Source organism: Rissa tridactyla, chromosome 7 (genome assembly GCF_028500815.1).
Source record: "Rissa tridactyla isolate bRisTri1 chromosome 7, bRisTri1.patW.cur.20221130, whole genome shotgun sequence".
Classification (NCBI taxonomy): domain Eukaryota; kingdom Metazoa; phylum Chordata; class Aves; order Charadriiformes; family Laridae; genus Rissa; species Rissa tridactyla.
The window spans coordinates 4760393-4780000 of NC_071472.1; the positions used below are offsets into that span (position 1 = coordinate 4760393).

Below are 19608 nucleotides of genomic sequence, written 5' to 3' on the forward strand. Positions count from 1 at the left end.
TTCTTTTTTTTTTTTTTGAATGCTAACCTAAATTGTTCCAAATGTTGCATTCAAAAAGAGCAGAGTAAAGGAAAATAAAATATTTTCCATTTTATTCAGTAGTTTGCATAAACCAGCACAAAGCTAAGTAATAAAATCAGCAATATTAAATTGAATAATTCCTTTTCTTTCTGTGTATATTTTTGCTTTAATTTAATTTAATCGCCTAAAGTTAGTTGCTTAAAGAGATGCGGCATTGTGTTTGTGCGCGTACTTATTGTTAAAGCTAAATTATTTTTAATTTGGAGAAGAGAGGGGAAAAAAAAGCCGCATCAGCAAGAGCAAATGCCAAAATATAAAAGTAACACATTCATCCTTACGGGTAATATAGTAGAACATTGGAAACTTGGAGGTTGCCAGACACACAGCTAACATTAGGGCTAATTTTGAAAATCTAGCGTGCAGTCAATTTTACTGATGCCTGGGGACATACAAGGTAGAAGCTGACAAGAGAACTAATTTTGTTTGGGTTATTTACTGCTATGCATCATCCATGGGTTCCCGCCTGACACACAGCTATATGAAGGGGAATATTATCACACACTAAAAATTTATGTTGACATTCGATATTTGTTCAATATGTCAGCAGTATTACTTTCATAATCAAAAGAGTAAGAAAAAGAGAAAAGAAAAGCACTTTATGCTCATATAGATATATCTTTTTAATAACAGTCTATAAGGTTAATATAGTTTACCTTTGAGAGTATACAATGAAAACAAGCAGGGTTAGCAGGGAAAATGACAGAAAGCATCAACCCGAGCTGTTTGTTTGCCATTACCTAAGCGAGCCATGTCAGCTCTCTGGCCCGCGTCTGATAGCTATTTGTTGTACAGAGAGCACAGCATAAAAAAAAAAAAAAAAAAAAGAGAGAGAGAAAAAAAAAAAGGAAAAAAAAAAAATATCAAACTCTTAATACTATTGTGTGCCCATAACCATCTGTCACTGCTAGCCTGGAGATGAGAGGAAGATTACGAGGAATAAACACTGAGCCGCCGAGCATTGGTAAAGCCTTCGGGCAAAAAACTCTTGTGGGGACATCAAAGACATTCTAATTCCGAGGCAGTCAAGGATTACAGTGTGTAACCTGTGCTGACAACAGATAAATGACTGGCAATATTGTGCCAGAGCTGTTGGGTCCTGCATGGAGTACTGATGATGATGATGATGATGATGTTATCTCGCAGAATGGACTCTGCTGGGATAATTTTATGATAAAACACTTTTTTCAAATGCCACTGGGTCCAGGCAGGCATTTACTAGCTACGGGGGCAGCAATCAGTTTCTTCAAAATTTACTGTTCTAAGCCCATTAGAGTTCCAGCGCAGCGAGGCTCTCGATGGAAATCGAAAGCGCCTGCCTTCGTCTGAGGATGCTGCATGCAAATCTTCCGGGCTGAACTCCTACCCTTTAGTGGTAGGATGCTTTAGCAACTGATTTATGTAAATTCCCTCATATTTAAAAAAAAAAAAAAACAAAACTGTTTATTTTTAATCGACGAGCAATTAGAAAACGAAGGCGCCGAGCCGGGCGCAGGTGAAAGCGAGGGGCTGGAAGCAGCCCCTTGGCCAAAAATAAGCTTTCTTTGCCTTGTTAGAGACGAACACGTCGCGGGCCTTATTCAGGCATCAGCGGTTAAAAGCGTCCCCTTCTTAGGCCTAGCGCGAGCCTCTTCGTAAAGAGGACTAATTTTAGCCAAGTGTCGTAATGTGCGGGGGGGGGGGGGTGGGGTTTTTTGTGTGTAAAAACATTGGCAGTGGTATCCTGCTTGTATTCCAGCACGAAACGCTCGCAGATATTGTCCTATACAATAATACTTAACGACCATTGTCTACCCTGATGATTTACATGTGGTTTTCATTTTGGGAGGGGGGGGGGGTGTTAATAAATGGGAAAGGAAGATTTTTTTATTTTTTTTTTTTTTTAACGTTCCTGTGTTCCCCTTCACCTAACAAAAAAACCCCTTCGGCTAAACCATAAAAAATATATATATATGTAGCTTTGTGAAGTCGTGCTGCTGTTATAGAAGGCTTCTCGAAACGAAGCGATGCTGACCTCATTGCGTTAGGGCTTCGCAGGGACCGTCAGCGCCCAAAACTACGGCGTTGGCCCCAACGCCTCTCCCACTACGGCCACCCAACGTAGGCCCTGCCCGCTTGGAAACGCGTCCAGATCCAAAGGGACGTTCTCGACCAGACCCCTTCTCGCTTTAAATCGGTGTTAAAACGTCTTTGCGTGAGAACAGGCCCTTTGACGCCATCCCTGCCCCTTCTCTCCATCCCCCCCATCCCAGCCTGTCGAGGATTCCGGTGCGCAACCTTTGCCGACAGTGGAGAAATAACTGACGGTATTTTAGCAGAGTGGCTGGGTTCTCCGCAGAGTCATTTGTTTTCTCCTTTCTCCCCAAGTCTTCAGTGTTTTGTTCTAAACATCTATAGCGCGGCGCTGCTCCTAGAAATGTCTTATGGCCAGGGATGGGGATAAAAGGCTGCGATGGGTTTCCGAGCTGCGTTCTTGCGAGGGCGATGCCAAGGAATTGCTCTTCCCTTTGTGCAAGTGGGCTTTGCTGGAAACGGAGAGCTAAATTGTGGTGATCAATGGATGAAGTTCCTGGATTTGATCAGAACTTTGTGCTGTCCCACAGGTTTTCATTGCAAGGCGATAAAATAGCCGTTCGGTGAAGGACGAGGCTATTGAGGTGGCATTGACCAGTGTGGCACGATCCTCCTCTCTCCCCCAAAACCAACCCACCAGCATTTAGATATGTACATTATCCCCTTTCAGTGACCCCCAGCGAGGCCATAGACACTTGTCAAAGCCATTTTTGTTGTACCTGGGGTACTCTGGTGCGTTCCTCAGCTCTCTCTGCATGCAAGCATGGCAGTGGCTGTGCGAAGCGGCCAACCCGCTGCACCCCAACCACAGTCACATCATCCAGGTGACACATAACATAATTTTATTATAGGATTGGAAGCTCTTAACTCCTCTCTTTCATGGAGAAGACCTACAGTGCTTCTTTTAACTCAAGGCATTCACCCTCGCCTTACTTTTTTTCTTTTTTCCCTGTGCACGCTGTATCATCTCAGCAGTTAAAGACTTGATAAGAGAAAGTCGTCAGAAATCAATTCTTCTTCCCCTAATTGTACGGGCGCGATAAAAGATCACACGGGGAATCAGTGAGAATTTACACACGCATACAAACAAATAGCCGCTATCAATTCACGAGGAAGATCAGATAAGCCAGTTATCTCGTGTCCGTACGTACCAGCGTGTGACAAGAGCGTGGGGAAGGACGTGGGGCAGGAGATACGGGAGCGGGAGGAACACCGGTGGAAGTCACGATGAGGAAATTCAGAAGAAAAAAATAATCTAGATTGCAAAAATTATCTGGTCTAAGGGAAAACGGTGTGTACAGAGATAGCGCTGTGCCCAGTTGCCTGTTTTTAATGTAGAGTATCACAAAATCAAAGAGCTGAAGAAATGAGTCCGTGGAGGAAAGCTTGTTTTGTCGTCGCCGTTGCTGTGCTAACGTGTGGCTGCCCATCGTGAGGACCTGGTCCCCTTCGCTCAGGAGCAAGTCCTTGGAAAGGGCTTGTCCCAGGTAGTGCAGTCAGTGTTGTGCCTTCTGTGATGGGGCAGCTCTTCATCTGTGCGCTGGGCCCCACGCGTCCTCTGCGAGCTGCCAGGGAGAGGAGCCTGGAAGGGCGGGTTTTGTTCATCTTGGCAGGGCAATCCAGAATTTGTGTAGCTACTCTTTGCCTTTGAATTCAGAATTCAAAACTATTTAACAAAGAGACGTCTGAGAATGTAGTGAACCCCTACCCAAGTCATATTTTCCTCGCGCTGTCTAATATTTTGGACAAAGTTTATCCCATCAAGGTGCAGGTATGGAAAGATGGCAAAAGACGAAAGAGTAGGTGTTCCACCTAGAAATCACCTTTGAGTACCCATAAATGCTATTGGTCTCAACAGGCATCCTCAACGTTTTAAACAGCCTGCGGAGAGCACGTAGAAGAAAGGGCCGTGGTCCTACTCCTCCCTGCTGGGTGGCCACTTGTGCAGTGTCATGTAAGGGTGGCAGAGGTTGAGTGTTGTCAAAGGGAAGGAGATCCCCCATTTCAGGGAAATCATAGCTGACTGGGTCTGCTCTGCCCCTTTGCACGGGAAAGCTGTGGAGAGTTTGGCTCTAGATCTGTGCTGGGAGTGAGTTCCTGCAGGGAAACCTCGTCTTTGAAAAGCAACTGATTCTGGCAAATTTAATCCAAAAAGGTGAAGGTGGTGGATAGGTAAGACAGGCTGAAAACAAAGGTTGAAAACGCAAGTGTTTATACAGCCTTAACTAAAAGGTACCAGCTACGATAAAAAAGCATGCAGGATGTAAAATAACAATGTCAAAATGGCAACTTTTTAGCAGCGTCTGAGAAAAGATGTCTAATACTCCCAAAGAAAACGGTGTTCACCAGGGATGCAAGATGACCAGTGCCATGAAAGTGTAGGGAGAGACATCTGATTAAGCAGAAGCTGACACCCTTGCTTCTTGAACACCCAAAGCCAAAAGAAAGTAGTCTGACTTCAGCGTCTTGCCAGCTGGAGTTAAGTGTGAGAGCAGATAGTAGTTTTTTACAAGCAGCGAATAAGAAAGTTAATGAATACTCTGAGAAGTTCAGATTTAAAGTTCTTTACAATGCAGGTGGTGAGACACTGGCCCAGGTTGCCCAGAGAGGTGGTGGAGGCCCCATCCCTGGAGACATTCAAGGCCAGGCTTGATGAGACTCTGAGCAACCTGATGTAGTTAAAGATGTCCCTGGTTATCTGTAGATGACCTTTAAAGGGCCCTTCCAACCCAACACATTCTGTGATTCTGTGAAATGTTTATGGAAGGGCAGTTTGGAGGTATCTGTTCTTTGGTTGTTCATTCAGTGAATGAAGTTTCTTCCCATGGTATTGAACCCTTCCAGTGGAAAATGCGCTATTCCGTGATCACTATTTTTAAGAGCTTGTAGAATGTTCATCATGTAATGAAGACCTCTCAGATGTGGAAGTTCTCCTGCTATAGTGGACATCTCGACATCATTTTTTCCACCTTTCTTATAGCACGTTTTCTTGAATGGCTATAAAAAGTTGACAGGCCAGAGGAGGAAACATCTCTAGTTTTGACAATGGCAAAAAAGGATGATTTGTATTACGTCTATATTCTTCAGCTAAAAAAGCCAGATATAATTTTGGGTAGTTTGTTGTGTTTATAGCATGGGCAGAGCCTACAGTAAGTGTTCCAAGAGCAATAATTGGCCTTATGAATCTCTCTTCAGTTCCCTTCCTTCTTGATCTCTGATGTGGGTCACGAGAGATTCAGAAGAACTGTCCTGTAGTCACAAAAGAAAGGTAAACCTATCAATTTTGAAAATTTTAAGACAGAGACTTTGTCCTGCGACAGAACGGCAGGAATTAAGCGAGGGCTGTGACGTTCCCCTGTGAGGCTCTGAGAGACCTCAGCAGCGCATCACCCCCAAACAGAGAGTACCAAGATCTTCCTTCCCAAACCTGACGGAACACAGAAATATTTGTACTACCTGCACTTGTGTACGCTCTGCCTTTCTGCAAAACCTTGAGCCTGTTAGTCTCCAACAGGAGTATTCGGGATGTGATCTTGGAGGCAGAGAAGCTGAGGCAGAAATTGAGCTGCCAGCTCTTGCTCCCCAAATCTCGCGTGCCTTTGGAGATGCCTTTGCATTCCCCAGCTGCTCCTAGCTTTTCCCATGCAAGAATCAGGTACCTGCCTCGGTGGGGCAGGGAAGAGCAATGGCATTTACAATTAAATCAGGTACTTAAATTTTCGTCAGCGGCTAGAGCTGATGAGCCGAAAACAGGGTATTTTTTAGCTTTCCAAAACATTGCACGTCTGCCCATCACATCGAAAGTTTCACAGGGGGCAGAGAAGGTGTTTGAGGGGTGTTTTTCCTCCTGTGGCCTCACTTGCCTGGGCTCCCGATGAGTAGTTGAGGGGGTTTGCTCAGTTGGCGTCAGCGGTGGGCTAAAGGAGAGGGGAGCTCTCTCGGAGAGACAAAGAGCTAAAATATTTTGCGCCCGGTTCTCGCTCAGACGTACACTTCAAATTGCATTCCCTCAGTGGAGGGAAATAATTTCGGTTACCCTGGTCACAGGAGAAAGCAGTCCTCCTTTTGAACGCCTTTTTTCATTAATGTAGATATGTTTCTGAGATGGGAAACGATGTTCCTTTTAATTACGGTTACATGTAGTTAATTTCCTTTTCTAAAAGCTCGGTGTGAAAGGCAGTTTCCTTTAAAAAGGCGGCGGGAGCGGGGGGCGGGGGGGGAAGTAAAAAAGGAAAAAGTGATACAGCTGATGTTCCTGTTGCCTTGGCAACAGATTTATTTATTAGGGGCTGAAATGACATGAGTTAATATACCACATACCTGCTGATCGGCAAACTCTCCTATTTCAGCTCCAGTTGACAATTAAGTCCTGGACAGCTACAGCCAGGGGTTAATGTTACTCATTAGGAGAACTAGGTCATTACTGGGAAATCAAGGCACTTAAGGCGGCATGGATAAAATACAAAATTCACCATCTCAAGGAGTGAGGGGTTTTATGTTAATTAACCTTATTTTCCTTTCATTAAAAAAAATCTTTCATATATGCATATGACAGCGGATCAATTAATTTGGGGGGCGGAAAGTAAGCTGTAGTTTACTTTCCTCTCCTAGTTGTCTTCATTTCCTTTGGAAGGGTTTCATTATTTTATGGAAAATTCTTATGTCTATATGATGAGTAAAAAGGGTATTAAAATTAAGAAGGGAATCATCATGGAAATCAGCTTTACCACAAGGGAATGAGCAAATAAAAGCCTTGGAAATGAAAATAAATAAGCTTTGCTAATACCTCACCTAAGGAGCAGAATATAAGCCCATCAGAGCTTGGAGATATTTAGAGGTACTTCTTTGCTTCTTTATTAAGCAGTTACATAGTTATTTGACCTTCAGAAACCGAAACTTTAGGGAACTAAATCCAAGTTGTTGGTAAATATTCTATTTACAGAAAGCCGATCGGTGGCGTAGCAGACAGTAACTCCTGTACTTAGTAATTGGCTTCTGATTTCCAGGAAAATTAAATATATTCTCTGAAAGTTTTATTAAGATATCTGAGTGGGAGTTTTAACTTGATAAGTCATAAGTGATTTAATAAAGCTTTCCTGAAAGCCTTTATTTACTAACTTTTAGCAGACTTCATTCTGATACTGGAGAACTTAATAGGCTGAAAAAGAATCGTATGAAAATAAAACCTCCTCTTTTACTCGCTGCTTCCCCAGATAAACTCAGTTCTTTCCCTTCTACTTTCTTTTTTTTTTTTTCTTTACTTTCTTTTCTTTATTTCAGCTCCGTGGCCCAATTCTGTTTCTCACTGTGTTTAGAGCAGTTTAGTGTAAACCCTTTTTCCAATCCTGGAAAGTCAAGGTTGAAGTAGGGTCTCACTTGGGTGCAAGTAGTAAACCATCGTGTCAGATTGTAAGAGAAACCTTCCTTCTTCACTCCCTCTGTGCTCTCCAGATGCTCGTAGGGCGGCCGCTTTAGTTCCGTCCCCTGAAACCTGTTATAATGGTTGAAAAACTGGATCACCTGGACATCTGAAAATTATTTAAGTTTGGAATAGAAGTATCACCTTGCTGTAAAACCTCCAGTAAGCTTGCCTCTCCCTTTTTCCATGATGGGAGACTCGTTTTATGGTGTCTTTCTTCTCTGCTACAGCTGCGAAACCCAAGTCTTTGAGCAGAAACGCGTGTGAACTGATGGGACTAAGGAGTCCTCTCCAGGGAAGGAAAGGGGCTTACACTCTTCTACCTATTACCGTCAAAACAATCCTTTTCTGCTCCGGTCACGCAAGCTGGTGTTGGCCTTTCTCTTTCAAACCTCTTCCTTTTCTCTTTGTATGCTCAGTTCCTCAGGCATCTCCTCCTATATAGTTCCCTTGTGCAGCAAATTCAATCCAACTTTGATCTTCTCCAGTTCCTCAACCTTTCTCTGTCTCCATCGTTTCATTCACCCTCCCTGTCTGTGCAAGGGACCTTCTACAACACATTGGTCCCTGTTTTCTCCTAAGCCCCCTTGTCCAACCTGACCGTGTTGTCCTCTTGGTCTTCTATACTGATGTCCTTATTCAGCTTAGCACGTTTTTTCCCCATATTGTATATTTTGTGTTGTATGTTTTCCCCATCTCCTCTGCTTCTTCACTCAGTTCACTATTTCTTTGCCATGCTATTCTCGCGTAGCTGGTCACGTTGATCAGGTTTTATTTGTCCCCTTTGCTTTATTCTGGTCCACACCTGTGAGTTTTAGTCAAACTGGAAAAAATGACCATTACCACTTTCTGCATCTTCAACCCTCCTCAAACCCTCCTCAAAGCGGTTTGAACCGCTTCATTTTCTTAACCAAGTCTTCCGTTTTCTTCATCGTTCCTTATTTTCAATGCATTTCAAACAGTTCTTTATTCTGCAAAGTCCGCTAATTTTATTATGAATCCAGTAGAGGAATCACTGAAAGTGAGGACGAGATCTGTGTTCTCAGTGCAGATGTTAGATCTTTTAGCAGCCTGACCTGCGACGGTGGGACTGTCTTGCTCAGCTTTAGCCTAAGTTGTGCCCAAGACACGTGGACCGAGCTGTCACCAGGCACAAAAAGACTCATTTTCATTTTTAGGAAGACTTCCAACGCGTGCAACAAAAAGCAGATCTTTGACTCAAAATCAAACGTGTCCAAATATTCAGTTCCTCCTCTAAACCAAAAAGAGGTTCAAACGCTTAAAACAGAGGCCTGTTTGAAATTTGATAGATGCAAGATATGGTTTGCAATTTTACTGGGTAGTGTTGCTTTTTTTAAAAAAAATCTTGTGCTTTGGATGTTCTGGAAAACTTTTGGCAGACTTTTTCTAGAAGATTATAGGCCAAGACAGCCTCAGTCTTGGGAAACATCATTAACAAGGACAGAAGAGGTTTTGTAGTAAGAAATCCCAGGCAAAATTAGCAGATGGTGCCACCAGCCCCCTTTGTAATTCACAGCGCCCCTGACCAAAGTGTGCGAATACCCTCCAAGAGACAAAAATCAAATATTTCCTAAGCAAATGATCTAATTTTCACCAATAATAGGGGGGTTATGTTTCTTCTTTCAAAGCTCTTTTTAATGAGTTTCCTCTTCTTGCTGCACTGCAACTGTTTGACTTCTCCTTTTGCCTTCTCCTCCCTGGCTTTCCTTTTCTCCCTGTTTTCACCCTTTTTTTTTCCTCCCCTTGTCCTCTAATCTCTGCTTTTTCTCAGCTGCGTTTGCGCAAAAACTGACTGGATGAAATGAGTTGATTCCTCATTCTGAAAGCGGTGAGATTTGTAGCTGCCTTAATCTCGTTGAATAATGAGTTTCAAGCCTTGGTCTTGGTGCCAAGAAAGTTTCTGCTTAGGAGCTTCATCCTTGGAGATGACAGCTTCACAAATCCAAAAAAAGGATGAGTTATGTTGGGTACCTGAGCTAATTCCTCTCAGGGTATTACTGAGTAAGGACCAGGACTTGTTTTTTGAACGCCGGCAGAGTACCTGGTGGAGTATTGAGCGGTCGTAGTTTGGTGACGTGAGTCCACCGTGGAAATCGCGGAGGGTCTTGTATGGTGGGATCGTCATTCCCAGCCTAATGTGTAGTCATGTAATTTTGAACGTAACTTACGTTTGATTCTTCTGTTGTTCCAAAGAACCACCTGAGCAGAGTTTTATCCACTTTTCTTCATATTCGTACCCATCAATTATTACCGTGACGTGACTTTTTTATAGCGTGTTGAATTACAATAGGATATATTGTGTTTGGTTATCAGGGCTGTCAGGGTCACTCAGATTATTTTATCTTGCCTCACAACAACAGGAAACCGTTTGTTATGTTACCTTTGAAACACAAAAGGAAGTTAATTCTATTTTCTTTTATTTTTTTTTTTTTAAAGAAACTACTTGGGGGTATTCCATAGCAGTTATTGGGGTGTGTTGCAAATTCGAGTAAAATGTTTTTTTTATCTGAGTCCTATACTTGTGAAAAGCTACGTTCTCTAAGTTGGAGTAAAAGAAGTGAAAAGGCGTCTGAATAAAAGTGCATTGATTTTTAAACCAAAGTAACCGAGACCAAACGCAGGTCTTTGTCGTCAAAGGTTAATCTCTCTTTAGGAAATAAGCAGGGGGCTCCATGACTGATGCTGGTCCTGAGGTTTCTTTGGTTAGAGAATGCGCAATATTTTACTTTGAGTTTTTTCTTCATGAATTGTGAGGGGAGATGAAGAAGAAGAATCTAAACAATAAACTCCCAAGGTTCTTTTTTTTTTTTTTCTCTTTTTTTTTTTTTTTTTTATTAATCTCTTCCAGATAACACGAGATAGGAGAAAATGCTTTTCCAGCGTAAAGCAAAATGCCACCCATTTTTCTCGGGCCAGCGATTTGAAAAAATCGGAAGGTAAAATACACACTCCTCACTGTAAATACGTCATGGGCTATAATAGAAAATAAAACACTGTATTTGCCAGTGCTGTTTGGCCGCCTTCTTGCCTCTCTGGTGCCACTTTTTAATTCCTTGGCTTGCCGAGGTGTTTTGCAGGCGCAGGGAAGTATCGGGACCTTTTTTGCTTGTGGGACCTCCAAATCGTTAGCTAAAATTTCATCTATAGGGTCCTTTTTTTCAGTGACGCTTATGCAAAACCATTGCTTTCTACTTGACTCCATTTTTCTATTAACCGAGGGGGTATTAGATCTTGTGGTAACTTTTGATGCTGATGATGCCAGACAATGTTTCGAGGCACAATTACAGCAGAGACATTTTGTAAGCATATCAGCGGCAGAAGAAAACTCATTGGACTTTAACTACATATTTACAGTCTACCTCATATTGGAAATGTAAAAAGCTGGAAAAATACTGTGATAAATTGAATAAATGGAAAGCAATTAACTTTTCCTTCATGTTTGCATTTTCGTAGTGATTTCTTTTTCCTGTTTCTTTTCTAGTAGCTCTTTCCTGACAGTAATATTTCCTTTTTTTGCAGTTATCATGAGCATTGTTAACAGAAATTTGGTATTAGAATTTTAATTTTTTTTGTCCTCTTTTTTTTTTTTTTTTTTGCTTTCCAATCTTAACATAGAAAATGTATATTAAAGTAGTTTGATTTAAGAAAGTCCTCTGTCCTCCGTGAAAATAATTACTAGAATTGATTTCATTTGGTACATTGAATAGGCTTGTAACGTGAGTCCTCGTACTTTAAGAAGAATATTATCCTCCTGAAGTATTTACTGACTCCAATCCTCACCACATTTCTGTAAATGAAAGCTCCTGTAAGACCGGATCTTACAGATGGGGAAACCTGGGCAGAGCCGTCTCGTGGGAAATCAGTGTCAAGAAAAGACCAGAATTTTGCAATTTTGAAGGCCAGGCTTATTTTTTGTGACTACACTGCTACTTTCTGACAGTATTAAATTATAATAAACCTATATTCAAATTTTGCCAGGCTCCAGGTGTAAGGTAAAATATCAAAGTGTAATACAGTAAATAGAATGGTAAAAAAAAAAAATAAATGCTTGATAGTGTTTTTTAGGTTAGGTTTGACATGAAGAGGAGCCCCATTTTGAGTTCGGCAGAAAGTGCACGCAAAGACGGAGCCATTTATTGATGTGCTGCTCTTGGCTTCTTGAGAAGGCCCTGGGCAGATAGAGGGTCGACAGGAGGCTGATGTCATATGAGTCCTCTTATCAGCCGGTGGCATCCTCCATCGCCCTCCCCAAGCCTGTGCCCTATCAGGCAAAACAGCCAAGAACCTCAAGTTCCTGCCGTTATCACCCAAACGAAGAGCGTTACTGGGATAAAGGCGCCGTCCGGCTCCCGGCTCGGGGGGGGGTGACAGACCTGCAGCTCTCGCCCCGCCACCCTCCGGGACTGCCCGTGCTTTTCTTCATCTTCCTTCTTCCATAAATCTGAACTTTTACCAAGGATTTTGCAGATTTTCTGCCTTTTCCTCCTTGGTGCTCTAGTTCTCCATCCTCACCCCGCTGCGGGCCTTTGCTCTCTTTATTCTCTCCCTCTTCGGTTCTCCTCCTTTAATTACCACACAGTTTTAGTTTTGCTTCCTAATTTATATCTTTACTGGTTCTTTTCTAACCTTTCCTCTATCACTGATGGCAATCTCAAATGCTCTCTGCAGCTTCTCTCTGTCTCTCAGTCGGATTTTTCTGTATTCTTCCATTTTTCCTTTCCCTTTTTCTCTTCTGTTTACCCTATATTTATCCCCTCCCCCCCCCCCCCGGGGGTTTGAATATGTCGGAATTTTTTTAGTTCTCAACTTGAGTATTTGGGGGTTTGGTTTGGTTTTGGTTTTTTTCCTGTTCTTATGGTTCTCTTCCCCTTCACGTTGTTTTCCCCATCTCCTCTGCCCTGTTTGCTGCCAAACTCGCTCCTCGCTCTTTCGTTTGCCCAAAACTAAAGGACCGCTGTCGTCCACTTCAAGGTCTGTGTCGTAGAAACTTCATTTCCTTCACTTTTAATTGTTGATTCTGTGCTCGTGGACTTCCCCAGCCTCGTGCCTGCCCTTCCCTCTGCTCCGCCGCGGCCGTGCCTTTCCCTGCCTGACGTCCCCTGTCCCTTTCTCTCCTCCCTGGGTGTCTCCTGGCTCCCCAGTCCTCTGTCTCCACGACCTTCGTAAATCGCGAGCGATAACTTCAGTGGCCTATTTTGTCAGCCGTTTTTTAGCAATAATCGCAGGTAGGCAGGACCCTGTGCTTTAGCTCTCGGTATATATCCTAAAAAAAAAAATTAAAAAACTAAAATTAAAAAAAAAAAAAAAAGAAAAAAATTTTAAAAAATATTAAAACGCTAGTTTAACTTCTGAAGATTTTGTACCTGGTTTAATAGCGACATTTCCCGCCTTTGCTTGTCTGACATCCAGGTGATTTTAGGACACAGGGAGGCAGAAGGGGATGCACCCAGTTTGAGTCGCTTGGATTTAGGGCGCTGTAAAAAGTGAAATAATACTGTGCGCCCTCACAATTTGGGATTCTCTACCGCTGAAAATCTCCCGTGCTGAACGTCCTAAGAAGATTAAGATCGACCCTTTTAATATTGCTTTTAGCTGAGCTTATTTGTAACCCTTTCAGAATATGTAGCACCTTAAGAGGTGGCATGACAGGGCTGTTGCTGTCACAAGCGTTGCGTACCCTTTAATGCAGTATTTTCTCAAATATTGAGACTTTCTCCCTTGCTTTAACACTTTTATGTTAGTGATTAACTCACACAAACCATAGGTTTTAATGTATTCTTTTAAATAGATGGCATTTATTTTGCCCCTTTGAGCAAGTAGTGTCTCTTTCCCACAACTCTTCTACTTTCTAATTGCATATGCGTCTTCCTCCAAATCCTAAATAACTGCGATTAGCACCATGTATGATAAGTTTACGTATACTTAAAAAAATTAAACCTAAGGCACAGGAGACCATATGGGTCTCTTGCTGAATTTCACTCAAATTCGAGAGATGAGTAGGTACTGAATGATGTAAAGGGCCAAATTCTGCTGTTTCTTTTTTTTTTTTTTTTTTTTTTTTTTTTTGTAAAAACTGTATTTTCCATCACTGGTCAGGGATATGGGCATCCTGCAGCCCCAGTTTGGCTGGTCTCCGTGCACTCTCCTTCCAGTTCCCGCCGTGGGCAAGGCTGGAGGGCTCGGGCTGAATTCACAAAATCCCTGAAGAGCAGAAGGGTGTTTTGAAGACTGTTGCCATTGATGGTGTAGAGGAGCATCGTCGGCGTGCTAGGGAGTTGCTTTTTTTAATCATTTCAGGCTGAAAAGAGGGATGTCAAGTCATCAATTAATCCTGACAGCGTCCTTCTGTGGTGAAAAAATAATACTGTCACACCCGTTTTATAAACCGAGAATCTAAGGCAGAGATAATGGAGGCTCAGTACTGGTGCTGCTGGTACCACCACCCTCCCAATGCCCATCTCAGGGACAGTCCAGAAAGTTTTATTTCAGGTTATAAAGGGAAGGCAGTAAATCAGGCTGGACCCTGACCCCCGTTCCCGTACCCCGACCGCCAAACCTCAGCTGGTTCTTAAGACGGACTTCAAATATCTCTCGTTCAATGTGGTTTAGACTCCAAAATAAAAAAAAATCCTGGGTAAAAAAATTTAGCGTGCGGTATCCAAACAGGGGAGATCGAATGTCTCCAATGGCAGCACTCTCAAATCCAACCTATTAGGTTGGATTTCTGGCATTTACAGCTGGAGTTTGGTCATTCTGATGTTTTCACGTTTTACAATGAAATTCAGAATATCTTCGTACCATGCCCAGTTCTTATTTTTCCTTTACCAGATGCGTATCAAATCAAGTAAAAATATGAGAGCATTTCAAATACCTAAACTAAACAGCAAAGCCAGACCCTAGAATCACATTAGCTTAATTTTTCCCCAAACGTAACATCTTAAAAGAAAAGTTCGCATTTCAATATCGGGCTTTTCTACAGTTTTGCAGTTCTTCTTAAGGAAATGGGGTATATATAATTAATACTGTTTAATAAAGCTCACAAATGCAACAGATGCAGCCAAAAGTGCACGTCATTTTGAGCAGATCTTTACAGAACAGACATTCCATATTGTGTTCATCTTTTTCCACGATCACTGCTATGACAATCTGGTGTGTTTAGCAGTTGTTGCTGAGTAAGGCAGACTGGATTGTATATGATTTTCTCCATGTCAGCCAAGAAACAGAGCGCTCTCCTTTTTGATGCGGTAAAGAAGGTGGTCTTGTGCTGTTTCTCGCTCTCTGCCAGGAGCAGCTCTACCTTTCCTGACTCGCAAGAATCATTACACATTGCAAGCTGTAGGTGCGCGTGGCGGAAGCTTTCTGTGGGTCTTCAGTGAAAATAAAACGGTCGTGGTGCGGCAAAGCCACGGGAGCTGACGCGTCGAAGCAGATGACCTCCCAAATGGAAAAGCTACAGGAGTCACAAACCGTGTCATTAAAATCTGTGAGCTTAAAAGCAAAATATTTTAAAAGGGGATACGGAAGGAGGATCACCTACAGCAGATAAAGCCGTAGGAGAGGCTCCAGTGCAGAGGAAGCGTTTCCCCTCTCAGCATTCCTTCTGGGTGCCAAATTTTCCTTCTGTTCTTCCCCACCTATTAAACAAAGCTGCAACTTCCAATTCCTATCAGTTTTCCTAAATATGTGCAGCTTATGTGGCTTCCACGAGCTGTAAGGCTCCGTGTTCTCCTGCCAGCTCCTTGACAATGTGGCTCCAACAGCATCCTCCACTTTTGGCTGCCTCTGGGACCCCTGGTCTCTCCTGGAAAGGGAGAGGGAAAGCAGATCCTTTGCTGGAAGGACTTTTTGTGACTGCGAAGCCGATAGCGGGGCTGCGAAGAGCTTGGAAAGATCCCTGGAAGCGTGGTGGCTCTGTCTGTCGAGGCTGCCTGCTCGGGCTACGGGGGGTGGCTGGGTCCACCTCGGGATGAGCTGGGCAGGGCTCAGCATCAGGAACAGGGTGGGCTCTTGGGGACCACTGATAAAGCAACCCAGGGGAAACCGAGGCCAACGGGAAGCGTTATCATGAATTACACTAACTCCCAGCATCAAAGCTCTTTTCCTTGCAAACTCGCGCATCTCCGATAGAGACGTTCCCTTCCAGCCAGGTCTGAATCCTCGGTTGTCATCCCCTGTCATCTCTTTCAGCTGGGCCTCGGGAGGCAACTGAAATACCGGCGACGTGTTTCTGCCCATAACTTACCTACCAGAAACAGGTGGATATTTTAAGCGGGAGGGTGGAAGCAAACTAGTAGGCAGTTCTGGGATCTTTGCAACTGGAAGAAATTCTCCCCCCGAGCCAGCGCTCGTATCCACTTTGGTTACTGGAACCACCGTGAAGACTCCTGGTTCGCAGATGTGAAACAAATTACGAAGCTTATGCAGTTGCATTCCTCCTTATTATTGGGAACAAAACAAATCTGGGAGATGGAGGACTTCTTAAAGTAATTATTGTCTGGCTTTATTTTAAGAAAATGCAACTAATTCTGAAAACTCCACAGTTCCTGAAGATTTCTCAGCCTAGGAGAGTCACATTAATGATAAGATTAATTTGTTTTAATTCCCTAAACCAAAAATATTGACTGAATGAGAAATTAACACATGTAGAGCTGCAGATGTCATTTGGCTTCAGATTTCCTGAATGATATAATTATTAATCTTTCATATAGCAGTGTGACAAACCTACAGATTCATTCTACAAAATTAGTCTGTGAAGAAAGCCACCAGGACAGCTGAGCTGTAGATTTCCCCTTAATACAGGAAGGAAAACAGTGGAATTTTCTAAATAATAAATAAAACCAAAAATATTTTAAAGACATATGGTGCACATCTGTCTGAAGTACAGTAATTTAAAGGAGAGTAATTAAATGCAAGATAGAATATTCACCTTGGAGTGGGAGAATTATCTCATTTCATTTTTAATATAACTCAACTGAATTTGGGGAATTTAGATCATCTGTGGTGTCTTTTGAACCTTTCGTTCTGTGCTAGTAAAGAAGATAGATTGGCAAATTGGCTTTTTGTTTTCTTTTTAGGTAACCAAGCTTGTGTTTCAAGGCATTGAGTGTCATACCCATACAAACCCTTAATATGATCTTCAGAAACCCTTAATATTATCTCCAGCCGAAGTGATAAATAGGTACAGGTTTCTTATTTTCTGTTTTAACTTCCAGTTAACTCATTAATAAGTCTGAAGATAGATAGTGCCTCGTATTAGTTTATTCCTTTCTTCTTTACCTAAAGCACTGAATGGATCAGAAGCTCTACATTACTACAGCAGGGATTCATAAAATTCCAGTTTGGGAAATCTTAAAATTTTTAGCAAAAGTTTTTTATTAGCCTGTTCCTCCTGACAAAGGGGGTAAACTGTAATGGAGATTATATATATTTTTTTTCGATATTACTCAGTCCTCACTTTCCAAGTTGGTAATTTGAAGAGTAAAGGCATCATTTTAAGACAGGGAAGAGAGATAAAAATCAGCTGAAACTGAGTTTTCATCCCGAGTGCTGCGTTGAGGAAAATGTTCGACCATGTGGCGTAAGCAAAGAGGGAAATTATGCTGAAGATGCTTACTCCCTGAAAGTACAATTTAAGAGAAATACTGTTTTGGTAAACAAAAAGGAACGGTTCCAGAAGTAAATATAAATGATGCTGAGATACATTCTGTTTGGTTTAAGGGAACACGACAAAGATCCTGAAACTTTCTTTAAAGTCCTGCTGAAACTGAAAGAGAAAGATCTACCTTTTCACGTGTCCGTCCTTGGAGAGGCTTTCACTGAAATTCCAGGTACCTTTCCTTTTTTTTTTTCCTTGACTGTAAAGTTACCGTAAAATAAATATTTCCAGAAGTAGTTTTCATGTACACGTTTTCTTACAGCAGTGAAAAAACGTGTTTAAAATCTTCGTAGTTGTAAAACTAAATAATACTGATTTGTCCTAAAATTAAAATTATTAACGAGGACAAGCATTTTTTATTTTACTTGGCAGCGCGAGACCTTATTTATGACTTGTGTTCCGGTAACACTTCTGTATTTATTTAAACGGAGAGATGGGTGTGAGTGATGGGATGGTTCAGATGGGAAACAAAATCTTTCAGGTCGAGGTCACTCATCTGAACTCCAGACTGAGATTTTAGCAGGTGAAAACACTTAGTTCCCTTTCAAACGCGAGGTTAAGGACTTCTGTGGAGAGCTTCTGGTTTGTATCTGGCATGAAAGTGGTCATTAATCTTTAATATTTTTGTACCACTCTCATGCACGGTCCTTCCGTTTCTTGGTTTCTGACAACCACGACTCTGTAAAGAGTTTCACCCACCTGAAAAAGAAGCAGGATTTATTCTGAATACACACCGCTTTGTGCCTGAGACATCGTGGTAACGAGGAGAATAATCAAATCCTATATTGGGCGCACCCGTAGTAAATTAAACCTGTTAAAAATACACATGAACGACGGGTGAGCTTCAAAATACTCCATGGTTTGGTTTTCCCAAATGTAGACTTGCATCCCTCCGCCTCTTCGGTCTGTAAAAATAGGCTTGGGATTCGTTTATTTGTCAGTTCTGTCATATCTGTTGCCTGCTGGACTGCTGATATTTCAATTGTTTCAGTTTTGATTTGGCAGTGTTTAAGCCACCAAGAAATCGATCTGATCCAAATAACTTTTGGGTCCCCGACTGTGGCACAGCTGGATTGGAAAAAGAGGTAATAATTTGGGAGCAGGAAATTCTTTGTGTTTTCTGTCCACTACTTTTTATGACGCTTTTCTGAAAGCCTCTTCTTCCAGGCAAGTCTTATCGCAGATCCCAAGGCAACGTTGCTTTCCAGACTGAGCGCACCAGATTTCTTAGACGGAGAAATTTCGAAGGAATATGTGACAGATAGGAATATACGATGGTGCACTGCGGGAACAGATTCTATTGACACTCATTTTGGATGTTGTTACATATCTCATTTGTGGCTTCAGTACTTATGAATAATGTAGATCATCCTAAATTTATGCCAGTATATCAAATCTATATGCCGCACCTCTTGTCTTGTCAATTCATTCATCCTCGTGTATAAATAGAGTCTATATAAAGGGCAATGTGGTGAAATGTGTCTCATCACCATGCATTTGATAGGGCCGTATTCATACAAATGACATATGCAGGTCATTGCTAACAAGTACCAATAAAACCTGTTGCACATACTTTACTGAAAATCTATTTAAGCGATTTTTTACAGATTTTTTTTTTCCTTTAATAAAATGTTGGCACTGTGTTTCCTCTCTCTCCAATTATGGGATCAAATTCCCTCGGTATTATAAATGTCACGTTTACAGTCATTGGTAAGAGAAAAAGCGAAAAAGTGCATAACGTGTTTCATAGTTCAGTAATCGCTCATTTATTTGAAAACCCAGTTTTCACTGGTCAGAAGTACGCAGCGAATATCCAGTAGGAAGGTAAGAAATCCTGACTTTTCAGTGGTGCTAAGGCTTGGGTTTAGGCTCTAAAGGCATCAAGAGGTAAGACTTAGGGCTTCAGCAAGTGTGCGTCGGAGGGCAATTCCTCCTCTGGGGAAGGGGGCGAATAGCTCCGCGACTGGCTCTTGTCTGGGCTTTGTCAGCGGTGGAGGAGTTAAGGCTGGCACGTATCCCAACGGCAACCAGAAGTTACTCCTCAGGAGCGGACGTTGTTGTGTCTATCTCATCTTTGATCTCCGTGCGCGCAGTACGAGCGTCATTTTCAATTAGAGGTTTAAGACCGCTTTCTGTCGTTGGTGCTGCTCTGTCCTAGGATAGAAGCTGCGCTTTCGGTGTGGTTTTGTAGTCCATCAAATTTTGGCTAGATAACGATAGCAGCGGAGCGATGCGCGTGTTTGAAAGGCCAGCCCAGACATCTGAGCCCCATACCGGGAATCAGCATCTCTCCATCCCTTCTCTAATGCTTCCCAAACAACCACCTGCCGTCCTCCAGTCATCCCAACCTTCCTCATTCCCC

General features: G+C 42.3%; 1 protein-coding gene across 19 annotated transcripts in view; it reads left to right on the plus strand.

Moving 5' to 3' along the window:
* GTDC1 (glycosyltransferase like domain containing 1) overlaps positions 1–19608 on the plus strand; it is a 322827-nt gene that overhangs the window by 153053 nt on the left and 150166 nt on the right. For 16 of the 19 annotated variants that reach the window (XM_054208199.1, XM_054208204.1, XM_054208201.1 and 13 more), the window contains one exon: positions 17309–17418. The exons of 2 other annotated variants lie outside the window; for them this stretch is intronic. In XM_054208199.1, the coding sequence (XP_054064174.1) occupies positions 17309–17418 (110 nt within the window). Of the gene's footprint in view, positions 1–17308; positions 17419–18237; positions 18332–19608 lie in introns of all 19 variants that reach the window. One more of the 19 variants, XM_054208206.1, reaches the window with a different exon arrangement.